At 41.4% G+C, this 18,083-nt stretch overlaps 2 protein-coding genes across 3 annotated transcripts in view; one reads left to right on the forward strand and one right to left on the reverse strand.

The window, feature by feature from the left end:
* Positions 1-1,622: 1,622 nt before the first annotated feature.
* vldlr (very low density lipoprotein receptor) overlaps positions 1,623-18,083 on the reverse strand; it is a 52,689-nt gene continuing 36,228 nt past the window's right edge. Inside the window, exons 15-20 of one of the 2 annotated variants that reach the window (XM_018702530.2) lie at positions 17,472-17,613; positions 16,158-16,307; positions 6,138-6,197; positions 3,972-4,049; positions 3,310-3,479; positions 1,623-2,891 (exon numbers count right to left, since the gene is read on the reverse strand). In XM_018702530.2, coding sequence (XP_018558046.1) covers positions 2,856-2,891; positions 3,310-3,479; positions 3,972-4,049; positions 6,138-6,197; positions 16,158-16,307; positions 17,472-17,613 — 636 coding nt within the window. In that variant the 3' untranslated portion in view covers positions 1,623-2,855. The remainder of the gene's footprint in view (positions 2,892-3,309; positions 3,480-3,971; positions 4,050-6,137; positions 6,198-16,157; positions 16,308-17,471; positions 17,614-18,083) is intronic. The other variant, XM_018702531.2, reaches the window with a different exon arrangement.
* LOC108901132 (homeodomain-interacting protein kinase 1) lies at positions 10,346-12,864 on the forward strand. The gene is made up of 9 exons (XM_018702532.2): positions 10,346-10,487; positions 10,759-10,973; positions 11,080-11,268; positions 11,387-11,568; positions 11,695-11,818; positions 11,936-12,046; positions 12,176-12,259; positions 12,351-12,523; positions 12,629-12,864. Exons 2-9 carry the CDS (start codon positions 10,776-10,778, stop codon positions 12,858-12,860), a joined length of 1,293 nt encoding a protein of 430 aa, XP_018558048.2. The 5' UTR covers positions 10,346-10,487; positions 10,759-10,775; the 3' UTR covers positions 12,861-12,864.

The following is an 18,083-nucleotide window of genomic DNA, read 5'->3' on the forward strand; positions in this document are numbered from 1 at the left end:
CTACAAGATGAACTAGAATGTTTTTTGTGCAAAGGTTCATGGTTCCCAGACAATGCAGCCTGTTATTTTTTTTGTTTTTTTTAGCTGAATATTTCAAAAACTACTGGACGGATTTGGTTCATTCATGCTCCCAAGATGATGAACTATATTAACTTTAGTTGTCTTTTCATCTGGTGCCATTATCAGGTCAAAATTTCAGCTTGTCAGATACCAAAACCTTTTAAATTCTGGGTCGTAAGAAAGGCACCTGCTGTTAAAATGTATTGTGTGTCTAACATAATTATAATTTAAAGACCATGTATTTGGTTTTAATTTTGTTTTTGAATGTATTTTTTAAATCTAGATACACAGGCAGCCTCTCCTCCATATGTAACATTGACCTTCACATCCAGCATCTATCTGCCTTAATCCAAGTGTGTGTTTGACGTAATTTATCCATCTGATAACTCAAGCAGGAGTCAGATAAGTGGAGATTAATCCTTGCTGCAGTTAAACAGGGGGATAATGAACCGATGGAACCGGACTCATCCTAAATAAAACGACTTACGGCTTCTCCCACTGCCACGACCCAAATCCACTTTCCACAGACACTCCTCCTCCTGCTTCCCCTCAGCTGCCATGATCCGGCTGAGACGAGGCAGGAGCAGGGATGATTTATGAAACTAGCTACGTGGGTTTGATCCCTGACGACGTCTTTCTGCTTCTTGGAACAGATCCTGGTGCATCTTGTTTGCAGTTTAGCTCCAAAATGTCATCACACTGAGGATCTAGAACAAACTATTTGGCAAAGATGTGTGTGGACACCTGTATGTGATACGGGCATTAATGTGCTGCTATAATGTGTCCTGAATTATGTTGAATAACGACCAGAAAGTGCGTTTCTGCAGCACATTATGAAGTCACAGTGAAGTTAACCTTTGAGCTTTTGGATATAAAATATCATCAGTTCATCATTTTATACCAGCTGACATCATTATCTAGGGAATTCGATGTAGAGGACGATGCAGTGAACTCATCTGTAAAGTGTTAAATCACTACTCTGCGCCGTTAATTACATCGTTGCTGTCGCCACAATGAAAAGGTGTCAGATCGATGTCTGCCACCTGCCTACATAAGTCATATGCACGTAGAGACAGCCAGTGTTATTAGCTTTATTTTTGTTAGTTAAGAGCCAAACTGTCTACTAATCAAAATAAACAAATGAAATTAATTCAGTCATAGCAAATGTGCACCTTAAGTAATCACTCTCAAACAAATCCCAATTATTAAACATCAAAGTAATAAATAGCTTCTACATGCTCTGCATTGTAACTTTTACTCTCATATTCTATTTATCTTACTGTATTTTATCTTTTTTATTTTCTAATAAATTAATAATCTCTGTCCGTTTAAAGCTCTTTGAATCACCAAATCCTCACTATACCTTCAGACAGCACGACAAAATGGCAAGTGAGTGATTTGCGAAGCCACAGTGATCATGACCTTTGACCTCTGACAACCAGACTCTAATGAGTTCATCCTTCAGTCTGAGTGAAGGTTTGTGCCAAATTTAAAGAAATTCCCTCAAGTCATTCCGGAGATATTCACACACACATACACGACAGAAAAGACCAGGCGCGGTGTTTTTGAACAACGTTGTGGATTAGGTTTTAATTCTGAAGTGATTCTCAAATCGGTTTCTTCACAGATACAGAGCTCTTAAGTTTTAATAGTGTTCCCCATCACTGTACAAGGCTAGAAAAAGTTCACAGCAACAGCACACAAACATACAAAATAGTTGTTTTGTTTTTTTTACCCAAATTCAGTTGTGTTTGTTTTTTTTCCTCTTTTTTTTTCAGCTTTTTCTTTGTTGTTAAATACATCTGATCTCTAACCCCTGGTACGATGCCCAACCATAGCAAAAAATTGATTTCAAGTCAAATGTATACAATCTTATTTACACAAGGAACATTTGATCAAAGTGCATTGAAGAGAGTCCTGATTGACGGTCATGTCTCTGAGGGAAATATGTACAGTGTTTACAAATGCTGCAACCATGGTGATCCTTACACAGCTTCTACATTAATAATACTAATAATAATTAATAATAATAATGATGATAATTACTGACTTACTGCCTGTAAGAATGAGCTCCGGGACGTACCGTAGGAAAGGAAACATAAAAATAAACATAGAAATGAACAAAATGGAGGAAACTTACATTATTTTGATTTTACTGCTCAAATTATGATAAATATTCACACTTCTGACCTTGTGGATCAGAGGAGGCGAGAATGAAATTAAGTTTGGACCAAGCTTCACCCCTCCCCAATGAATGCCTCATTCCTAAACGACCCCTGACCCCCGCCAGGGTCTCCCCCGCCATCTTTAAAACACACGTCAAGCTCAGATCTTCAGTTTCAAATCCTGTCCAGCAGAGTTGATCTGTCCTCTTGTCGGGTTTTCCCAGCCCCGTTAAGAGGCAACCGGAAAATAATTCACTCCGTTGATGGTGTCGGACTCTTTTATGAATGCGTGTGTGGAGGGGGAGGGCAAAAATAGACAGGAAGTTGGAAGTCGGAGGCCCGGAAATAAAGACCAAAAAGAATATAAAAAAGAAAAATCCATAACACTTTGGACGCGTTGAGTGAAAACAGTTATGACACATAATTCATCGTAGTATTCACATAATAAATAACATTTCCTTCGGTCTTCTTCACCACAGATAATGACATTAATGCACTTCAGAAGGCATGTGGTCGTACTGTAAGGGCTGCTGCTGCTACGGACAACATGCCGTAGCGCTACGGGCTGCCGTAAAAAAAAAAAACAAAAAAAAAACAGAAGAAGAAGAAGAAAAAACAACCTGAAGATGATCAGGACAAATCATCATCTGTGCTCACTATCGAAATCTGGAGACAGAGAGACGGAGGGGAGGGGAGGAGAGGGAAGGAAGTGTCGTTAGCCTAGCTTAGCATCAAAGCTTGAAGTGAGTGGAAACAGCTCTGTCCTCTAAACATGCTGCATCTTATTTAACTCATAAAAACAAATTTAAAAACAGAAATGTGTTATTTTAGAGGGAGTTTGTGCTGCAGCTGCGAGGGTGACGGCAGAGGTTTGTCTGTCTTGTGGCTCTGGCTGGTTTAAGTTAATCTGTTTAATCTGTGTACAGAGAGACGTGCTCTGTGGGCCGCCAACAATGCGCTACGGATTACTACAGGGCTGCAAGGTCAGGGTGAGAGTCAGGCTGGAATTATTTGAGCTGCACGGCTGCTCAGAAACTCTTCGGATTATTACATTTGCTGACCCTCGTGATGGTGCTTTACTCACCGCCGGGTAGGTGTGTCCCACGTTGGCGCTGTGCCGGGTGATGTCAATGTTGAGGTCTTCTTCTGTGGTCTTCAGGTAGACGGGGTTGTCGAAGTTCATGCTCTTCTGGTTCTTCAGCTGCCAGTTTCTCCACATCAGGTAGCCGCCCGCCACCGCCATCGCCAGCAGCACTGAGCGGAGGGAATAACGGACGAAGATACAGTCAGATGGACCAGGGGAAATCATCTCAAACTGCTTAATGTGGTTGTTTGTACCTTTGAATTTTTAATTTTGATCACTCAAATTAAAACTGTATGAACCTGTTGCCATGTGGTGCAGGAATGAGTCCTAAAACCAGGAAGTGAGGTAGCATTTTAGCACTCCTGGCTCCCAAAGTGTTTTTGGGTTTTAGATGCAGGAAATAAGGTCTGTGGTTTTAACACAAGCTCAAGACATTTTCAGGTTTTATTCTCCGACATAAAATCGGTCAGTAAATAAATAAAAGCGTTGCCAACTGATGTTATGAGACTACAGGTTTACGTGTCTTAACATGAAAGGCGGTTGCTAACCAGTCCACCTTTACAGCCTCGTTGTGTTTCTACTCACGCTCTTTCAAACTTTCACTAACTTTCTAAGAAGAAAGGCTTTTGTAGAAGAGCTCAGAGCTAAATTAAACTACTCACAGACAGGTAGTATGGCCCAGGCAGCAGCTGATCCTCGGGCTGTGGAGTTCACCTGGATCGACGTGCTCACGTTCGCTTCTGGAAAACAAACAAAACAAATCATCACTTTCAAGCCCAACACCGACTGCGGCCAAGAACGATGACGAACTGATGCCATTTTCCAGTTTTCAACTTGATTTAAGTCTCACGTTAAGACACATTCTACTGGTACAGGCCTGTTAATGGACTGAGCAGCATGATCAGAAGCAAACAAGACTCTAGCTGATGGTTATGAGGGATGATTGATTCGTTTTGTGTCCTCAGGTAGAAGGAGATGAGTTAACAGCTCTTGTTTCATGCACATGCAGAAAGTTTGAAGCGAATAACTTTAGTGGTTTTTCATGTGATGCTCTGTAGATACAAATCCAGGGCTGTATCCGAGTTTCCATGAGAAGGAGAAAACAAACAGACTCATATTAATCAAAAACAAAACTGACCGACCACATCTGCCAAACCTTTCTGACCCTCAGGGTGGAGAGTATAAACAGAAAGCTGAGATCACAGATTCAGAGAAAATATGACGCAAAAGAAAACAAGTGTGTGAGACTTACTGATGCCAGCGTCTCTTTAAATGTTTCCCACAATGCAGCAGTCACACTTTAATATCTCAAAGTGGAGCCTGCAGATTCTGGATGGTTCACTTCCCTGATTCTGCCACTAGGTGCTGCTCCTGAGCTGTGCAGAGTTTAACACCGAGTTTGGATTTAACATCCAGAAACTCCTCCTCACCTGTTAATTCAACACTAACACAGGAGCAGAACATCTAAAATCCAGTGCAGATGCATCCAGATAAAGCTGCTGCGTCATATCTGCAGCTGGGAGAAGAGGCAACAGCTGCAGCTTCAAGACAAAACCAAAGGTCAAACTAAACTAAAAATAAAAGTCATGAGAACTGTGATTAGAAACAAACAGGAGCTCATCAGCAAACTTTATCTATGCTCCTTGTTTAAGATCGTTTCTGCTGAACTCATTTCACCAGCAGCATTTTTCAGAGGATTAGGACAAAGTAACTGAGTTTACTGAACATGTTTTTGTAAGTTGAGATGTTTACAGGACGAGCCACAAATCTGAACCATGAGAGACAATGCAAGCTCAAACTGTTTGTACGTTAGATGAAGCAAAAATCAAATGTTTAGACAGAGAATCAGATGAAGACGACGAGACAAAACATTTAAGAAAAGGTGAGAAAACAAAAAATAGAAATAAACCCTGAACACATCATTTAACCGTCTCTCCTTTCTCCCTCTGTTTACAGTCATAACATCTGGATTTATTTTCAAGCTACACTATGTTCCTGGACTGTCTTTATAGGAAAAAAAAGGTTTTATGTGACGTAAAATTATTTTCTTCATACATTAAATATCTGTTTATGAATGGATGAGGGAGTGTGAGTGCTCAGGGATGTAACTGTAGTGTTAGGATGGATTTTGTTTATTATCCACTGCAAAAATCCTTAAAGACAAGACAAAAAAGAAAGAAAATGGAGGAAATATTAGTTAAAATAAACAACATTATCTGCCAACAGAACAGGACAATTTCAAAAAACACAACTTTGTTTATTTTAAAGTAATTTTATTGCCTTTTCTCCCTTTGTTTTGTACTCAGAACAAGTAATAAAATCTTAGTAACAAGTTTTAATATCTGGTAAGAAAAGAGAAAAGTTTTTAAACAACTGCCTGGAAAGACATGGAATAACCAGGACAGGACAGAGGACAAGCTGGGAATTCCCCCTCAAATAGCTCTAAGACCATGCGTTAGAAATTAAGTATAAACAGCCTTAAATCAGTTACCTGAAAAGCGCAGAGGCTTGAAACACATCTGAACGTGTGTCATAACCAAACAACAAACACCAAAGCACAGCCAGAAGCCATAGCTACAGATACAGCCAGACAGGAAACACAATTCAGTCAAGAGCACACGGAAAGATGAAGGCGAAGCAAACCTCAAACTGCAGCCAGAAACACTTAAGAGACAGATGTTTAACAATTAAAATGTGAGGGAGGAGAAACAGTCTTTGTTTTTTAATTTTTGAACAAAGCCCAACATGCTTTAGACGAGCCTCCATCACCAGAAAACAGGCAGCAGAACAAGCGACGACTGATGATTTTTGGTTTGTTTTTTTTTTACCTGGGGGCGGCTGTATTAGAGCTTTCCCATCATCCTTTGAGGGACCTTTGGTAGAGGGGTCTGTCACAGAGAGAGCCAAGAGTCACGCTTTTGACGGGCACAAAAATTTATAAAGAAAAACATCAGAAGCTACAGAAGTCCTATTTTTAAACTGCACACATGTAAACAGGCCCTCTCTGAAAATAGACCAGATCTCAGGAGGCTAAACTAGTAAATACACGCTCGACAGATGAAAGGAAGATCCGCTTTTCTATAGCGAGAAAGAAGCCTAGCCATCACACCAAGACAAACAGCCATGACACCATCCACAAAGCACAGCAGCGGCTTTACATGAAGACATTTCTTATGGTTTTCCTTGCTAACATTCACGAGATAAAGCGAGGAGACGACAGATCCAGTTTACAGGTTTAAAAAGCTGCGAGTAAACTGTATTCATCAGCGCGTCCCTATCAGCATGTGTACAACCAGGACGGACAGCAGCAGTGACAATAAAATCCTTACAGGCAGATCAATGCAGCCTTGATTAGCAGAGTGTTGCTGTGTTTACTGCTGTGTGGGAGGTAGAAATGAATGCATATAATGCTTACTGCCAAAAAAAACAAAACCGATATTTACAGCAGATTATTCCAGAGCTGAAACAACTGATTAAATCAGTAGTTTATTAAAAGAAAATTAGGACAGAAATGGCAAATAAAAAGTATCAAAATTGATGCATTAGAATCAGAGATATTAGCTTTTTTATTCCCTACATGCTTCCTCCCTGCTGCCTACATTACCCACAATGCAGCTCAACTGCTGCTCAGGTGGCGTTTGGGGTGTTTTATTCTGTTGGTGCGTTCCAGTTGTACTTAGAAGTCGGAAGTTTTGAGTTCCTTGTCGGACGTTTCAGCCTGAACGCCCCTTGAAGTCGGATTTCCACCTCAGAAAGTCGGAGCAAACCCGACTAACAATGGCAATGGCTGGTTCAGGATATGTTAATGTTAACGTTAATGGTTTAATGTTTTTTTTTTTTCTGAAACAGTTAAATTTAAGAACACAATGAATATTTGTGGATATCATATAGTTAAATAGAGAGAAAAAAATCATTGCAGCCCTAGAGGACAAAAACAGTTTTAAAAATGTCAAATTATTTATTTCATTCATTCGATGAAGACGCTTAAAAGGCACAAAATTCTGTAATAAAGATCTGGGAGGCTGTGAAATGCAGCCACAATGATGGCTTTGAATGTGGCAAGACTCCTGAGAGGTAAATTAAATACACACAGTGAGGGATTTGAGAGGATTTAAGCTTGATTAGCATATTTAATTCAGAATTAAGCTTGGATAAAATAGCGACAAACACTATCCCTACAAGTAACACCCTTTAATTTAAAGCTGAGTTTTATAGACAGGTCAGATTGATGATGACTGCTTTCTTAGGAGGCAAACTGTGGAACTACAGCGTCAGAAACTCCCTGAAACATCCTCTATTTTCAGCCTGAGATTGTTCAGCCTGAAGGAAAACACTCCCCAGTCGCCTCTAAAGACGGTTATATGAATCCCTCCGTGGTGCTTTCAGGTTCAGCCCTGAAGTGGGAAGCATTGCTTATTACTTCTCCTTACTAACAAGATTAGAGCCGGTCAAAGCTGCAACCACACAATGCTCTACAGTTTCTGTTCAGTCCAGCTGCAGCGGCTGTAAAATGGGATAAATATGTTAGCTGGAGGTTTTAGTAAAGAGAAACAAGGCCTTTGGCTGCAGCCCAACTAGGAGGAAGGTGGAGGGGGCATTCAGCGAGTGACAGGCATCCCCCCTCTTTAACCCGTCCCACTCTATTCTCACTTTTAAATAGTACCAGCAACACAGACAGGCGTGTAAACACCGCTGCACAGAAGTGACACATGCACATAAAGACACTCACAAGACAACCCGAGCATGCACGAGAACTCGCAGAGTCCTCCCATCAAGTTTGCATGGATTCACATGCTCGGTAGCACGCATTCGCACGTACTTCGCAGGGAATGAAAGCACTCAAGCTGCATTAAAGTGTGCAAAAGCAGAAAAAAAAAACAACAACACTACACATACACATACATCTTGGCAGTCTGGGTGATACATTCAGTCATCACAGTGGCTGTAAAGAGCCTGGAGGCAGCTCCAGATTCCCAAACAGCCTGTGCGGAGGTGAGTCAGGCTGCAGGGACGTTCATTATATGAAGGCCGTTACATTTCTGTGGAGCAGGCAGGCTGTAAAACCTGCTGCAGAGCTGACAGGCTGGTGCAGAGGGGAGTTCATCTGGTCCCACTGTCTGGTCTTAAAGACGATTCAAACAGGTCTCCCAGTGGTGAAATCAACACAGCTACAGTCTGAACTGAAGGTGTCAGCGCACTCCCACACCTTTCTGTCGTCAAAATCTCTTATCTTTTATAAAAAGTCTTTCAGAAATGGACAAACTAGCACATCGGCTTCACAAAGCGACCGGTCAAAGTCGAGTCGACGACCAGCCTTACCCTCCATAGAGCTGTGCCGCTAGAACTTGCAAGATGTGTTTTCAAAAATCACTTTTCGGATTTTATTTTTGGGTGTTTCAGAGTTCTTCCAGCCAAATATGTGAAAGTAAATCTTCACAATTAAGTCAGAGATGGGGCTTTGAATGCAAAAAAAATCCAGTTAACCAGGAAAATAAGACGAAGGTTGTAAATAATTAAAAAACTAATGAATCTGGAGCAAAAGAACGCATATAAAAGACATATGGGTGCAAGAAAAGAAATCCTTCATTTGAGATCCAGTCAGGATTAATCTACAAAAGAGACGAATATAGCAACCAATTTCACAGATATACATTGTGAAACAGACGGATGTGAAGTATATATAAATGGAGTAGAACTGCAGATAAAAGGAAGATAAATTGCCAAGAAACTCTGGAGACGGACCCTCAGCTCAAGTCTTAAAGAAAACCCAACAGGTTAACTAGGCCGGCGGAGGAGAGGAGTTGTCAGGGAGATGTTCCAGTGCTTTGTGTACACTAGTGTCTCGGTCTACAGTTTGAGTCCAATTAGGAAAGTATGTGCACTGAATTCAGCTGTCAGGTTCCTATCCGACGCTGCTTCAGTATGAAAAGGCTAATCTGTGGGAGCACAGAAAGGAGCTTGAGACAAAACAACTGGAGGAGAGTAGATCAGAGAGAGGACAGGCGTTTCCCAGCAACCTTTTTAATAGCAAAGAAGAGTTATGGAGGGGAGGACTGTAGTTTGAATTTCTATTTCTTGAAGCAGTCAAACTAAATCTCAGGTCCAACACTGGAAGTGTAATTGAGTATTTTGTTACTTCTGACCTGAATAGTTCAGAGAAGATAGGAGGGAAAAGAGAAACAGGTGGAGCATAACTGAAGTTCCTGGTAAATGAGAGAACAAAAATGATATGGAGTTCCCCAAGAGTCTGTTTTAGGGCCTCTTCAGTTTAATTCACAATTAGGGAAGGGCAATTCAAACCAAAATATGACTCAATATTTACTGGAAATTATTCAACTATTCTTTGAAGATGAACTCAAACCAATTAGATATTTTGCTATGAAACAAGAAGTTGTTGCTGAGAGGCACGGGATGCTCAAAAACTAATGAAACCTGGCACACAAGTCAGAAACAGCATGAATTGATATTGGGATTGGGTATGGCACAATGGCTTTATGGTACCTTGGTAACAACATCCAGAGTCAACACCCCCTACGTACAGGACGGAGCAAGGGGCCAATCACCGCTACTCGCTGCTTTCATTTATAAATAAACTCTGCAGGAAGACATCAACCCACTTTCAACCAGATCATTTGACCCAACAAACAGAAGCTCTGGCCCTATAGCTGCCCCCTGATCCCTTGCCTCCTCTGTTTCTAATACAATACAGTGATCCACCCATGGACACAGACCTGATCCCACTGTGGTTTAAGTGCTTGTCACCTTGGCCTGGCAGTGCCCATTTGAAATGTAAAAATGTTTAATAAAAATAATGATGACCATACAATGACCACCTGCAGCCCCAAAAACCACTCACTCTGTGCTTGTGTTACACTTCTAAGCTTTGTATTGATGAACATATTCACTGGGTTTTGTTTATTTTTAAAAGAATGTTGCTGTGATAGCTGCTGCATGGGCAGAACTCAGAATTTAGAATAAGAAGCTTCGAGCTTAAAACTTGTGACATCAGGATTTCTAGAACGTAATGTCACACCGAGAGAAGGTAAGAGGTGGAATCAGCTCACTTTTTAGTTTAGTTAGAGACCTGAATCGAGATCAGATCAACGACCTATCGACGAACGAGCGAACAAACGAGCGAACAAACAAACGAGCGAACGAAAGAACATTAACCGTGTGAGGTGAGTAACTACTGTTCTCTTTGATGTAGCAAATATTTTGGAGCTCAAGCACTACTTTCTGACAGCATAAGATTATATTTAACAACTTTGATAAATGTGTTAAATTCTGAAAGTACTCAATTTAGATCATGGCTGGATGACTGAAACCAGCTACTACTCCTGTAAGACAAAGTTGTTCAGGCATATGTTAAAACTGGTGTTAATTAGTCTCTTTAAAATGTGAAAAAAAATGTACGAAAGTAACCAGTTCAATTACACCTGTCTGCCACAGACAGAAGATATTCAACAATGGATACTTCTTCTTCATCATCATCATCTTCCCCTGAGGGACCATACAGACACCAGATCCCAATCCCCAGAACCTACAAGTTCATCAAAGTTCTGGGAGAAGGTGGATTTGGGACAGTTGTGAAATGTGTAAAATTGAGCACTGGAGAGACCAGAGCCATAAAGATACCCAGGAGCAACGAAGACCCCCGCCAAGAGGTAAGACTCTTGCTTTTGATTTCACTCCTCATTTATATTTGTCTCCTAAGTGACTTTGTTTGCTGATTAGTCCAAGTGAATCAACAAACTTGTAATGTCTCCCCAGGCCTCCATAATGACAATCCTGGCCAAACACAATCTGGACAAGTTCAACATTATCAAATATCACGGCGCACTCCTTGCTTATGGTCAGATGAGCCTGGTGTTTGAGATGTTAGACATCAGCCTTCAGGATTACCTGATAAATCTGAAAGGTCCAATGCGTTTAGAGAACATCAGAACTGTCATTCAACAGGTAGGACATTGTTGAGGCACCTTTGTAACTTTTTCTTCAGTTTCTATGTGACAAAAGTTTCCCTTACAAACATTTTCAGTTATATCATGAATATTAATAATATTGTTATTTCTTGCAGTTGGCGACAGCATTAAATGCCCTGAAGACGGTTTCCCTGATCCACTGTGATATTAAAATTGATAACGTCATGATGGTGGATCATAAGAGGCAGCCCTTTAGGGTGAAACTGATCGACTTTGGCTTGGCTTTTTTCAAATCCCAAGCAATGCTAGGCATGGTTGGCCAGGCACTTCCATACAGGTAAGAAACAGTGATTCTTATCAATACCTAAGAAGTCTTGAATTCAGGGCTTCATAGTTATTTTGTACTAATGTTGTTATGTGGTTTCTGACTACTTTTTTTGCTTGTTTTCTTCCCAACATTCAGAGCTCCAGAGATCATGCTTGGACTCCCAGTTTCGGAGGCCATTGACATCTGGTCGCTAGGCTGCGTGATGGCAGTCATGATGTTTGGCCTCATGCTGTTCCCGTCATCAAACGAGTACCTTACAGTAAGTAATTTTCTATGAAAGGACTCTCCCTGAATGCCCAGCCTCAGTTTGACTATTGTTCCCGTTTTGACCAGAATAAATTTTATTGACGATTGTGATGCTGTGCTTTGTTTCCAGCTGCGACACGTCATTGACCTCCTTGGCCCACCACCTGAGCATCTCGTGAGGACTGGAATAAGAGTTCCTCTTTTCTTCAAGAAGACAGAATCAGACGAGTGGATCCTCAAGGTACAATATCTGTTCTCTGGCCTTTTCTATCTTTATTTAATCATTAATCTTCCTTAAAAGTTTTTTATACTTACTTGGTGACATTTATTGGGAAATACATGCAACCTAAATGCTTTCACCTTCTTTCAGACATCAGAGGAGATTTGGGGAACAGAACCCCCCCCAAGGGACAAGAGAATGTACACCTTCCGTCATCTGGACGAAACTGCAACGGTAGGTGGTTAAACCATTCACTGTCTTTTCATGATTAAGGAAGACGACTTGATCACTGATGTACTTTCCAATTGTTAATTGTCTAAACTAGATGCGTCTGGAGAGAGACAACAAGATGGAAGCTGACGAGAGGAGGGAGTGTATCGAGCTGTTGAAGGCGATGCTGACTTGGGATGTGAAGGAGAGAATCACCCCGGACGGTATCCTCAGCCATCCCTTCATCACCAAGAGCTTCCTCAATAATAGCTCCAACCTCAGCACCTGGTAAGTGTGTGTTTGTTATCACACATTCATAAATCCCTTGTTCATTGGTTGAGTTGCATATTTGTATGCTCTGTTTGCTGACAGCGTGAATTTCTCTTTTGGCAGTGATGAACCAAGACCGAACGCCAGCCAGCCAAAGTCGGACACAAGAGAGGTGAAGAAAACCCAGGACAATGACAACAAAGCTTTTCCAAGAGGTGTCATCTTGGTGCGTGAAGCTCGTCCTGAAAATAGAACCCCCCTGACTGAGACGCTTGAAGAGGACACGGATATAAGGCAAGATATTTTTTCTCTGATTGTGCCACCAAGACAGACACCGTGCCCTAAGCAGAACTAATGTACTAACTATGCATTTATATGTTTAGTGCCAAATGTGCTCCAGTGCCCCCGGCCACCAAGGAAACCGCCACGATGAAGAGGACGACCAGCAACGACCAGAGGACGGCAACGAGGAGGAGGAGCCGCTTCCAACGCTTCTGTTCCTGGATGAGAAAGACCTTTGGTTCCTGCTGCACCGCCAACAACGTCCTGGATTAAGGTGAAGCTTTTATTGCAGAACATGCGAGAACTGGCGCTCAAGTGCTCTGCTATGAAAGCACTGGTGGTTGTTTTCGGGCAGCATGGCGGCTCAATGAGTAGCATTGTGGCCTCACAGTAGAAGACCCAATATTTGTTTTTTAAGTGAATACTTGCTAGTTCATAAACTGGGCTGCACCATTTTAACTTTAAGGATTACTTGGACATTTTTTGAGCTTAAATGATTGACAGAGACAAAACTCTTTGGAATTGGTGCAGAAAAGCAAGATGGTTGCTGGGTACATTGCTCTTGCTCAGTTCTGCACTGACTAGCAAGCACCTGTTAGCTTTGCCAGCTAATGTTAGTTTGCTGATGGATAGCAGCTAAGCTCTATGCAATAAGTAATTTGCTTGGTGCAAGCCCTTTTAATTTAGTCATGTGTGAGACTTAGTTAACACTGACAGAACTATGCTAAGACAATTTGAACTTAAGAACAGCTTGTGTAGCCAGCTCCTGGTCTTCTCTGTGTGGAGTTTGCATGTTCTCCCCATGTCTGCGTGGGTTTCCTCCGGGTCCTCCGGTTTCCTCCCACAGTCCAAAAATATGCCTCTTAGGTTGGTTGGAGACTCTAAATAGCCCCTGAATCTGGCTTTGCTAATATGTTAACATTAATAAATCTTAAATATAAAATCTTACCTTCATGTTTCTTGTCTAACTTATTTCTATAATAACAACTGAACCATGTTAATTTTGAGGGACGTGTTTCTTGTTGTACTGTATTAAAATACCTTGGTGGTAAACAAGAGTTTTACTGGGACCTGTAGTTTTAGTCTTTGGTCTTTTCTGAATCACTACAAAGTGCTGAGTTATAATTTTACCATGTATGTACACATCAAATTTACAGGTGTCAGAAATTAGTTATAATATACTTGTGTTGAAATTCATATTGAACAAACTATAGTCCCTGTCAGATAAACAAATAAATGACTATATATGAAAGAATTTTAACTGAAACACGAGCTGGGAACAGAATTTTTTGTTAATTCATTAGCTAAGTAGCTACAACTACACAACACAACACAAGGGACACTGTGTTTAACCAATAAAACAAATGGTTGCCAACTAAAACTGAGAGACCTGTTTTTATCTCTAAATGACCCAACAAGAGCACAGATCAAACCATTAAATTGAATTCCACAATTTTCTCCAGTTAATCAAGATTTAATTAAATTGTACTGGTGTCAAAGACGTACAACTAAAAGTCAGTGTCACACATACTTGTTGCATACATTATTTCTAGGGCTGGTTTTCATGGTTTGGTCTAGACCCAAGGGAAAGGGAAATATTAACGCAACATACATACATCTAACGCGGTGGCAACAGTTTGGCAAAGGCCCTTTCCTGATTCAACATGACAGTGCACACAAGATAGGTCAACCAGGTTCCCAAAGTTTGTGGAAAGTAGATTATCACAATCATATCACACTCATGAGTCCAGAGAACTAAAGATAGCTCAAACTAAGCGGCAAAAATGAACCGGAGGGCAGCTCTCAACAGGCCAAGAGGACAAGAACGACCGGGGAACTTGGGAATTCAGCTGTCAGGATGAGACAACAAAGACACTTTCAAACACGGGGGGAGGAGGAAGAGGAGGAGACGGAGCTGCAGCTGAGATGTGAGGAGGACGGAGTAGAGACTTGCCAAGGAGTCGCTGAAAACTGGATCACAACACCGACTGACTCAGCTACTGTTCAGCTGTCAGACGACTAACACAAACAGACAGCTGGGTTTGTGGCTGGCATGGATACAGTCAGAAGACAAGACTCGGAGAGGGAACACAGACGCACACACAGCGAGGAAACATGGTTGAGAAGCAGAGGGAAAAAGAGCAGGGAGTGACGATACTCGCTTTAACCCAAAGAATTCAACTGAATTAATTCTGTTTCTTACGACTGATTCTGTGTTTGGAGGATCCACAATGAAACCACGGCTCCTTTTTAGCCTTTTCCTTTTAATCGATTCTTTAAGAAGAGGCCGATTCGAGACAGTAAAGGGAAGACGAAGCAGAGAGGAAGCCTTCAAACATGCATTTGTGTTCACAGTAACTGAAATGCACATTTAGCTCAATGAGCAGCAGGTTTTAATATTTTCCCATGATGCCATTCACAGTGACTTGCAGGCAGATTTAAATCAGTCAGCTGGATTACTGGTAATGTTTACCCCAGGCCTCCTTCAAGTTTCTATTTAAAACATTCTTCCTTTTCTCAGAAATATTCCAGTTTTGCTGCCATTAACTTTTCTACAATATCTTAATGTTCTTGCTGAAAACGGCCAAATAAACACAACAACACAGAATCCTTGTCTCAAAACAAAAACAAACAAACAAAGCAATCACCCTTTATCCAACAACTTTCTAGACTAACTTTCCTGGTCCTTCACAGTTCTGGATTAAATGGAAAGAGCATTTAATCAAAATATTTTCCTCTGTAATTACAGTTCTTTTTAGATCTAGGAGTTGGATAAATGTGTTTCATCTACCTGAGCGTCACTGACAGGATTTCCTTCATTCTGAATAATTTTGTTCCTGATTTTTTTTTAGTGTTTTCTTGTTCGTTCCTTCGATTTATTTTCTGCCCTCACTGTCTTCACACATTTCACGTTATAATGAAGTCTTGTCATGCAGTGACGCAACGTGGAAGAAATAAGGACTTAGTCTGTTGCAACAGATCTCTCCTCTAGCAGCAGAATCATCGTGAGACTGAATGAGTAAGAATCAATATTTCGATTTTAGACTGATTCATTGTGCAGCTCTGCTGCTTCCATTCAGGACTATTAAAACAGACAAAAACAGCCTGTGACATCTCCACAAGCCCTGCAGCCTGTTTCACAAAAGCAATTAGCGAGCCGTGCTCGTACACAGATCACAAGCAGCAGTGTCATTAGTGCTGCTAGAAAACTACAGATAAATGTGTGAGTCCTGCAGGGCTCATAGTGTTTGTTTCGATTATAGAAAGAAATGATCTAATGTTGCAAATCGTACCTTGCATGTTGCAAATCCTGTAAAATGTGGGTGTAAACATGGATGAATGACATGCCACTGCAGCAGCTGTGACTCACCAGGTCTGCAGCGTAAACCGTCGGCGGCCAGCTCCTGTCCCTCTGGACACACACAGGTGTATTTGGGGGAGTGTTTGTTGATTTGCGGTGCGGGCAGACACATGTAGCTGCAGCCTCCATTTTCACCTTTTTCTGTGCACCAGTTAGTACCTGTCAACACACCAGTCAACAGCTCTGATTAGTTCAACAGGCACAAAGAAAATCTGCTCAGTGAATAAGTCTTAAGTTATGGAGTTGAAGGTAACTGGTTTCCTTTAGCGAAAACTAAAAGAGGTTCAACTCCAGCACTTCAGACCACCATGACCTGGATGACTAAGAACCCACAGAAACTGAATATATCTCCTATCTAACACAAAAAAATAATCCTTGTAATTCAGTGCTGGTCTTTTTGATAAATAGATATATACACACATACAGAATCACTGTGTGTTGGCTGAAAAAGAAAATTCAAAATATTTTAAATTCATATTTCTGTGAATATATGCTGTTTGAAATCTGATCTGCACAGTCTTGTGATCTAATCTAGACAATGTGTTTGTGTTAAGGTTAAAAAACAAGAAGATTTTGCTTCAGCAGTCTGAAAAAAAAACAAAAACAACTCAAGGCCTGATTGTGACTCACTGTTATCATGGCTGGCAAATTTCAAGCATCAGGACTGAATATGAACATCGCAAACGAGTCTCAAGTCTCGCCGACGCACAAGGTCAGGGTCAAACCTGTGGCGTGCAGTCTCCCGAACAAGATGCAGCAAGAATTTATGGCTCTATGATCGGCTAATCTGACACGGTGACCATCGTGAAATTCAAAGGCTTTACCGGCTTGTTCAAGAAGCTTTCAACCTCCTCTCATGGTTTTCATGGTTTGTTCAGCTGTTACAGGACTGCAGGTGTTTTTCTAATGTTTCTCATGTCTCTGCTTAATAGATGAACATTCGGCTACATCTGTTGATGCCTGTGCAATATGACTGAAAGCTTCCACAACAAGCTAGTAAGCAGGACCTTGAGTTGAGACTGCAGCAGGAAGCTGCTGCATGATTACAGCTGCAGTGATAATCATCATTACAACACCCTGCACCTGAATCATGTGTAATTACAGTAATTTCTGATTAACTTTTTCTTCATTAACTCACAGCAGCAGTGACTGAGAAAAAAATAAAAAGTTCAACATCAGCCCTGAGGTTGCAGTGACGTCACTGATCCTGCAGGACTCTGATGAATAAGAAGATTTTCCAGCTCAGCGATCCTCAGTGTCCGTTCCACCTGCCTCTCCACCACCCCTCTTTCCTTCTCCCTCCCTCTCTCGTCAGGCTCTTACCCGACAGCTGGATCAGCTCGTGATAGACTATGATGTCTTGGGGGTCGTTCAGGTTGCTGGCGAGCGTCACCACGTCCGAGCCGGTGAACTTGTTCGCGCCGTAGATGGCTTTGTTTTCACCGTCTGTCCAGAAGACTCGATCCTGGAGAGAGAGAGAGAGAGAGGGAGAGAATTTATTATTACAGATGAAAGCTTTAATCAGTATAGTATAGCATTGTTGTCATGGTTACTGGCACAATTAATACTTTTAGAAAAACACAAGCTTTCCCTCTGACAGTAACAGCCCATTACACACCCAGCCCTTTTAACAGAGCTCTTCAGATGGCTTTCCAAACGCCTGTAAGGAAATCGTGGCACATAAATACTGTGCAAAACGGGCGGATGGAGAGACTCTACATTTACAAATGAAACCATCTGTGTGCTAAGACCATCTGTGTTCCTGCACTGCGCTTTGCAGAGACCACCTGCCAATCAAATTCACTCCTCTGCCTGGATTTTCTGCTGATTTCGCCGGTGCTCTGCTTTAGTCCGTTCAGCCTCGGTAGCTCTCACTGCTCACGCCTCCTTCACATTTATATCTCCACAAAAAAGTGAACTTTTTGTGCAGCAGAG

This window comes from Lates calcarifer, linkage group LG9, assembly GCF_001640805.2.
Source record: "Lates calcarifer isolate ASB-BC8 linkage group LG9, TLL_Latcal_v3, whole genome shotgun sequence".
Taxonomy (NCBI): domain Eukaryota; kingdom Metazoa; phylum Chordata; class Actinopteri; family Centropomidae; genus Lates; species Lates calcarifer.

Excerpts from the sequence above, each read along its gene's own strand:
- LOC108901132 (XM_018702532.2), top strand. The coding sequence starts at position 10,776 with ATGGATACTTCTTCTTCATCATCATCATCTTCCCCTGAGGGACCATAC. Across the intron at positions 11,819-11,935 it reads CATCAAACGAGTACCTTACA|CTGCGACACGTCATTGACCT; the intron begins GTAAGTAATTTT and ends CTTTGTTTCCAG. Across the intron at positions 12,260-12,350 it reads ATCTGGACGAAACTGCAACG|ATGCGTCTGGAGAGAGACAA; the intron begins GTAGGTGGTTAA and ends TGTCTAAACTAG.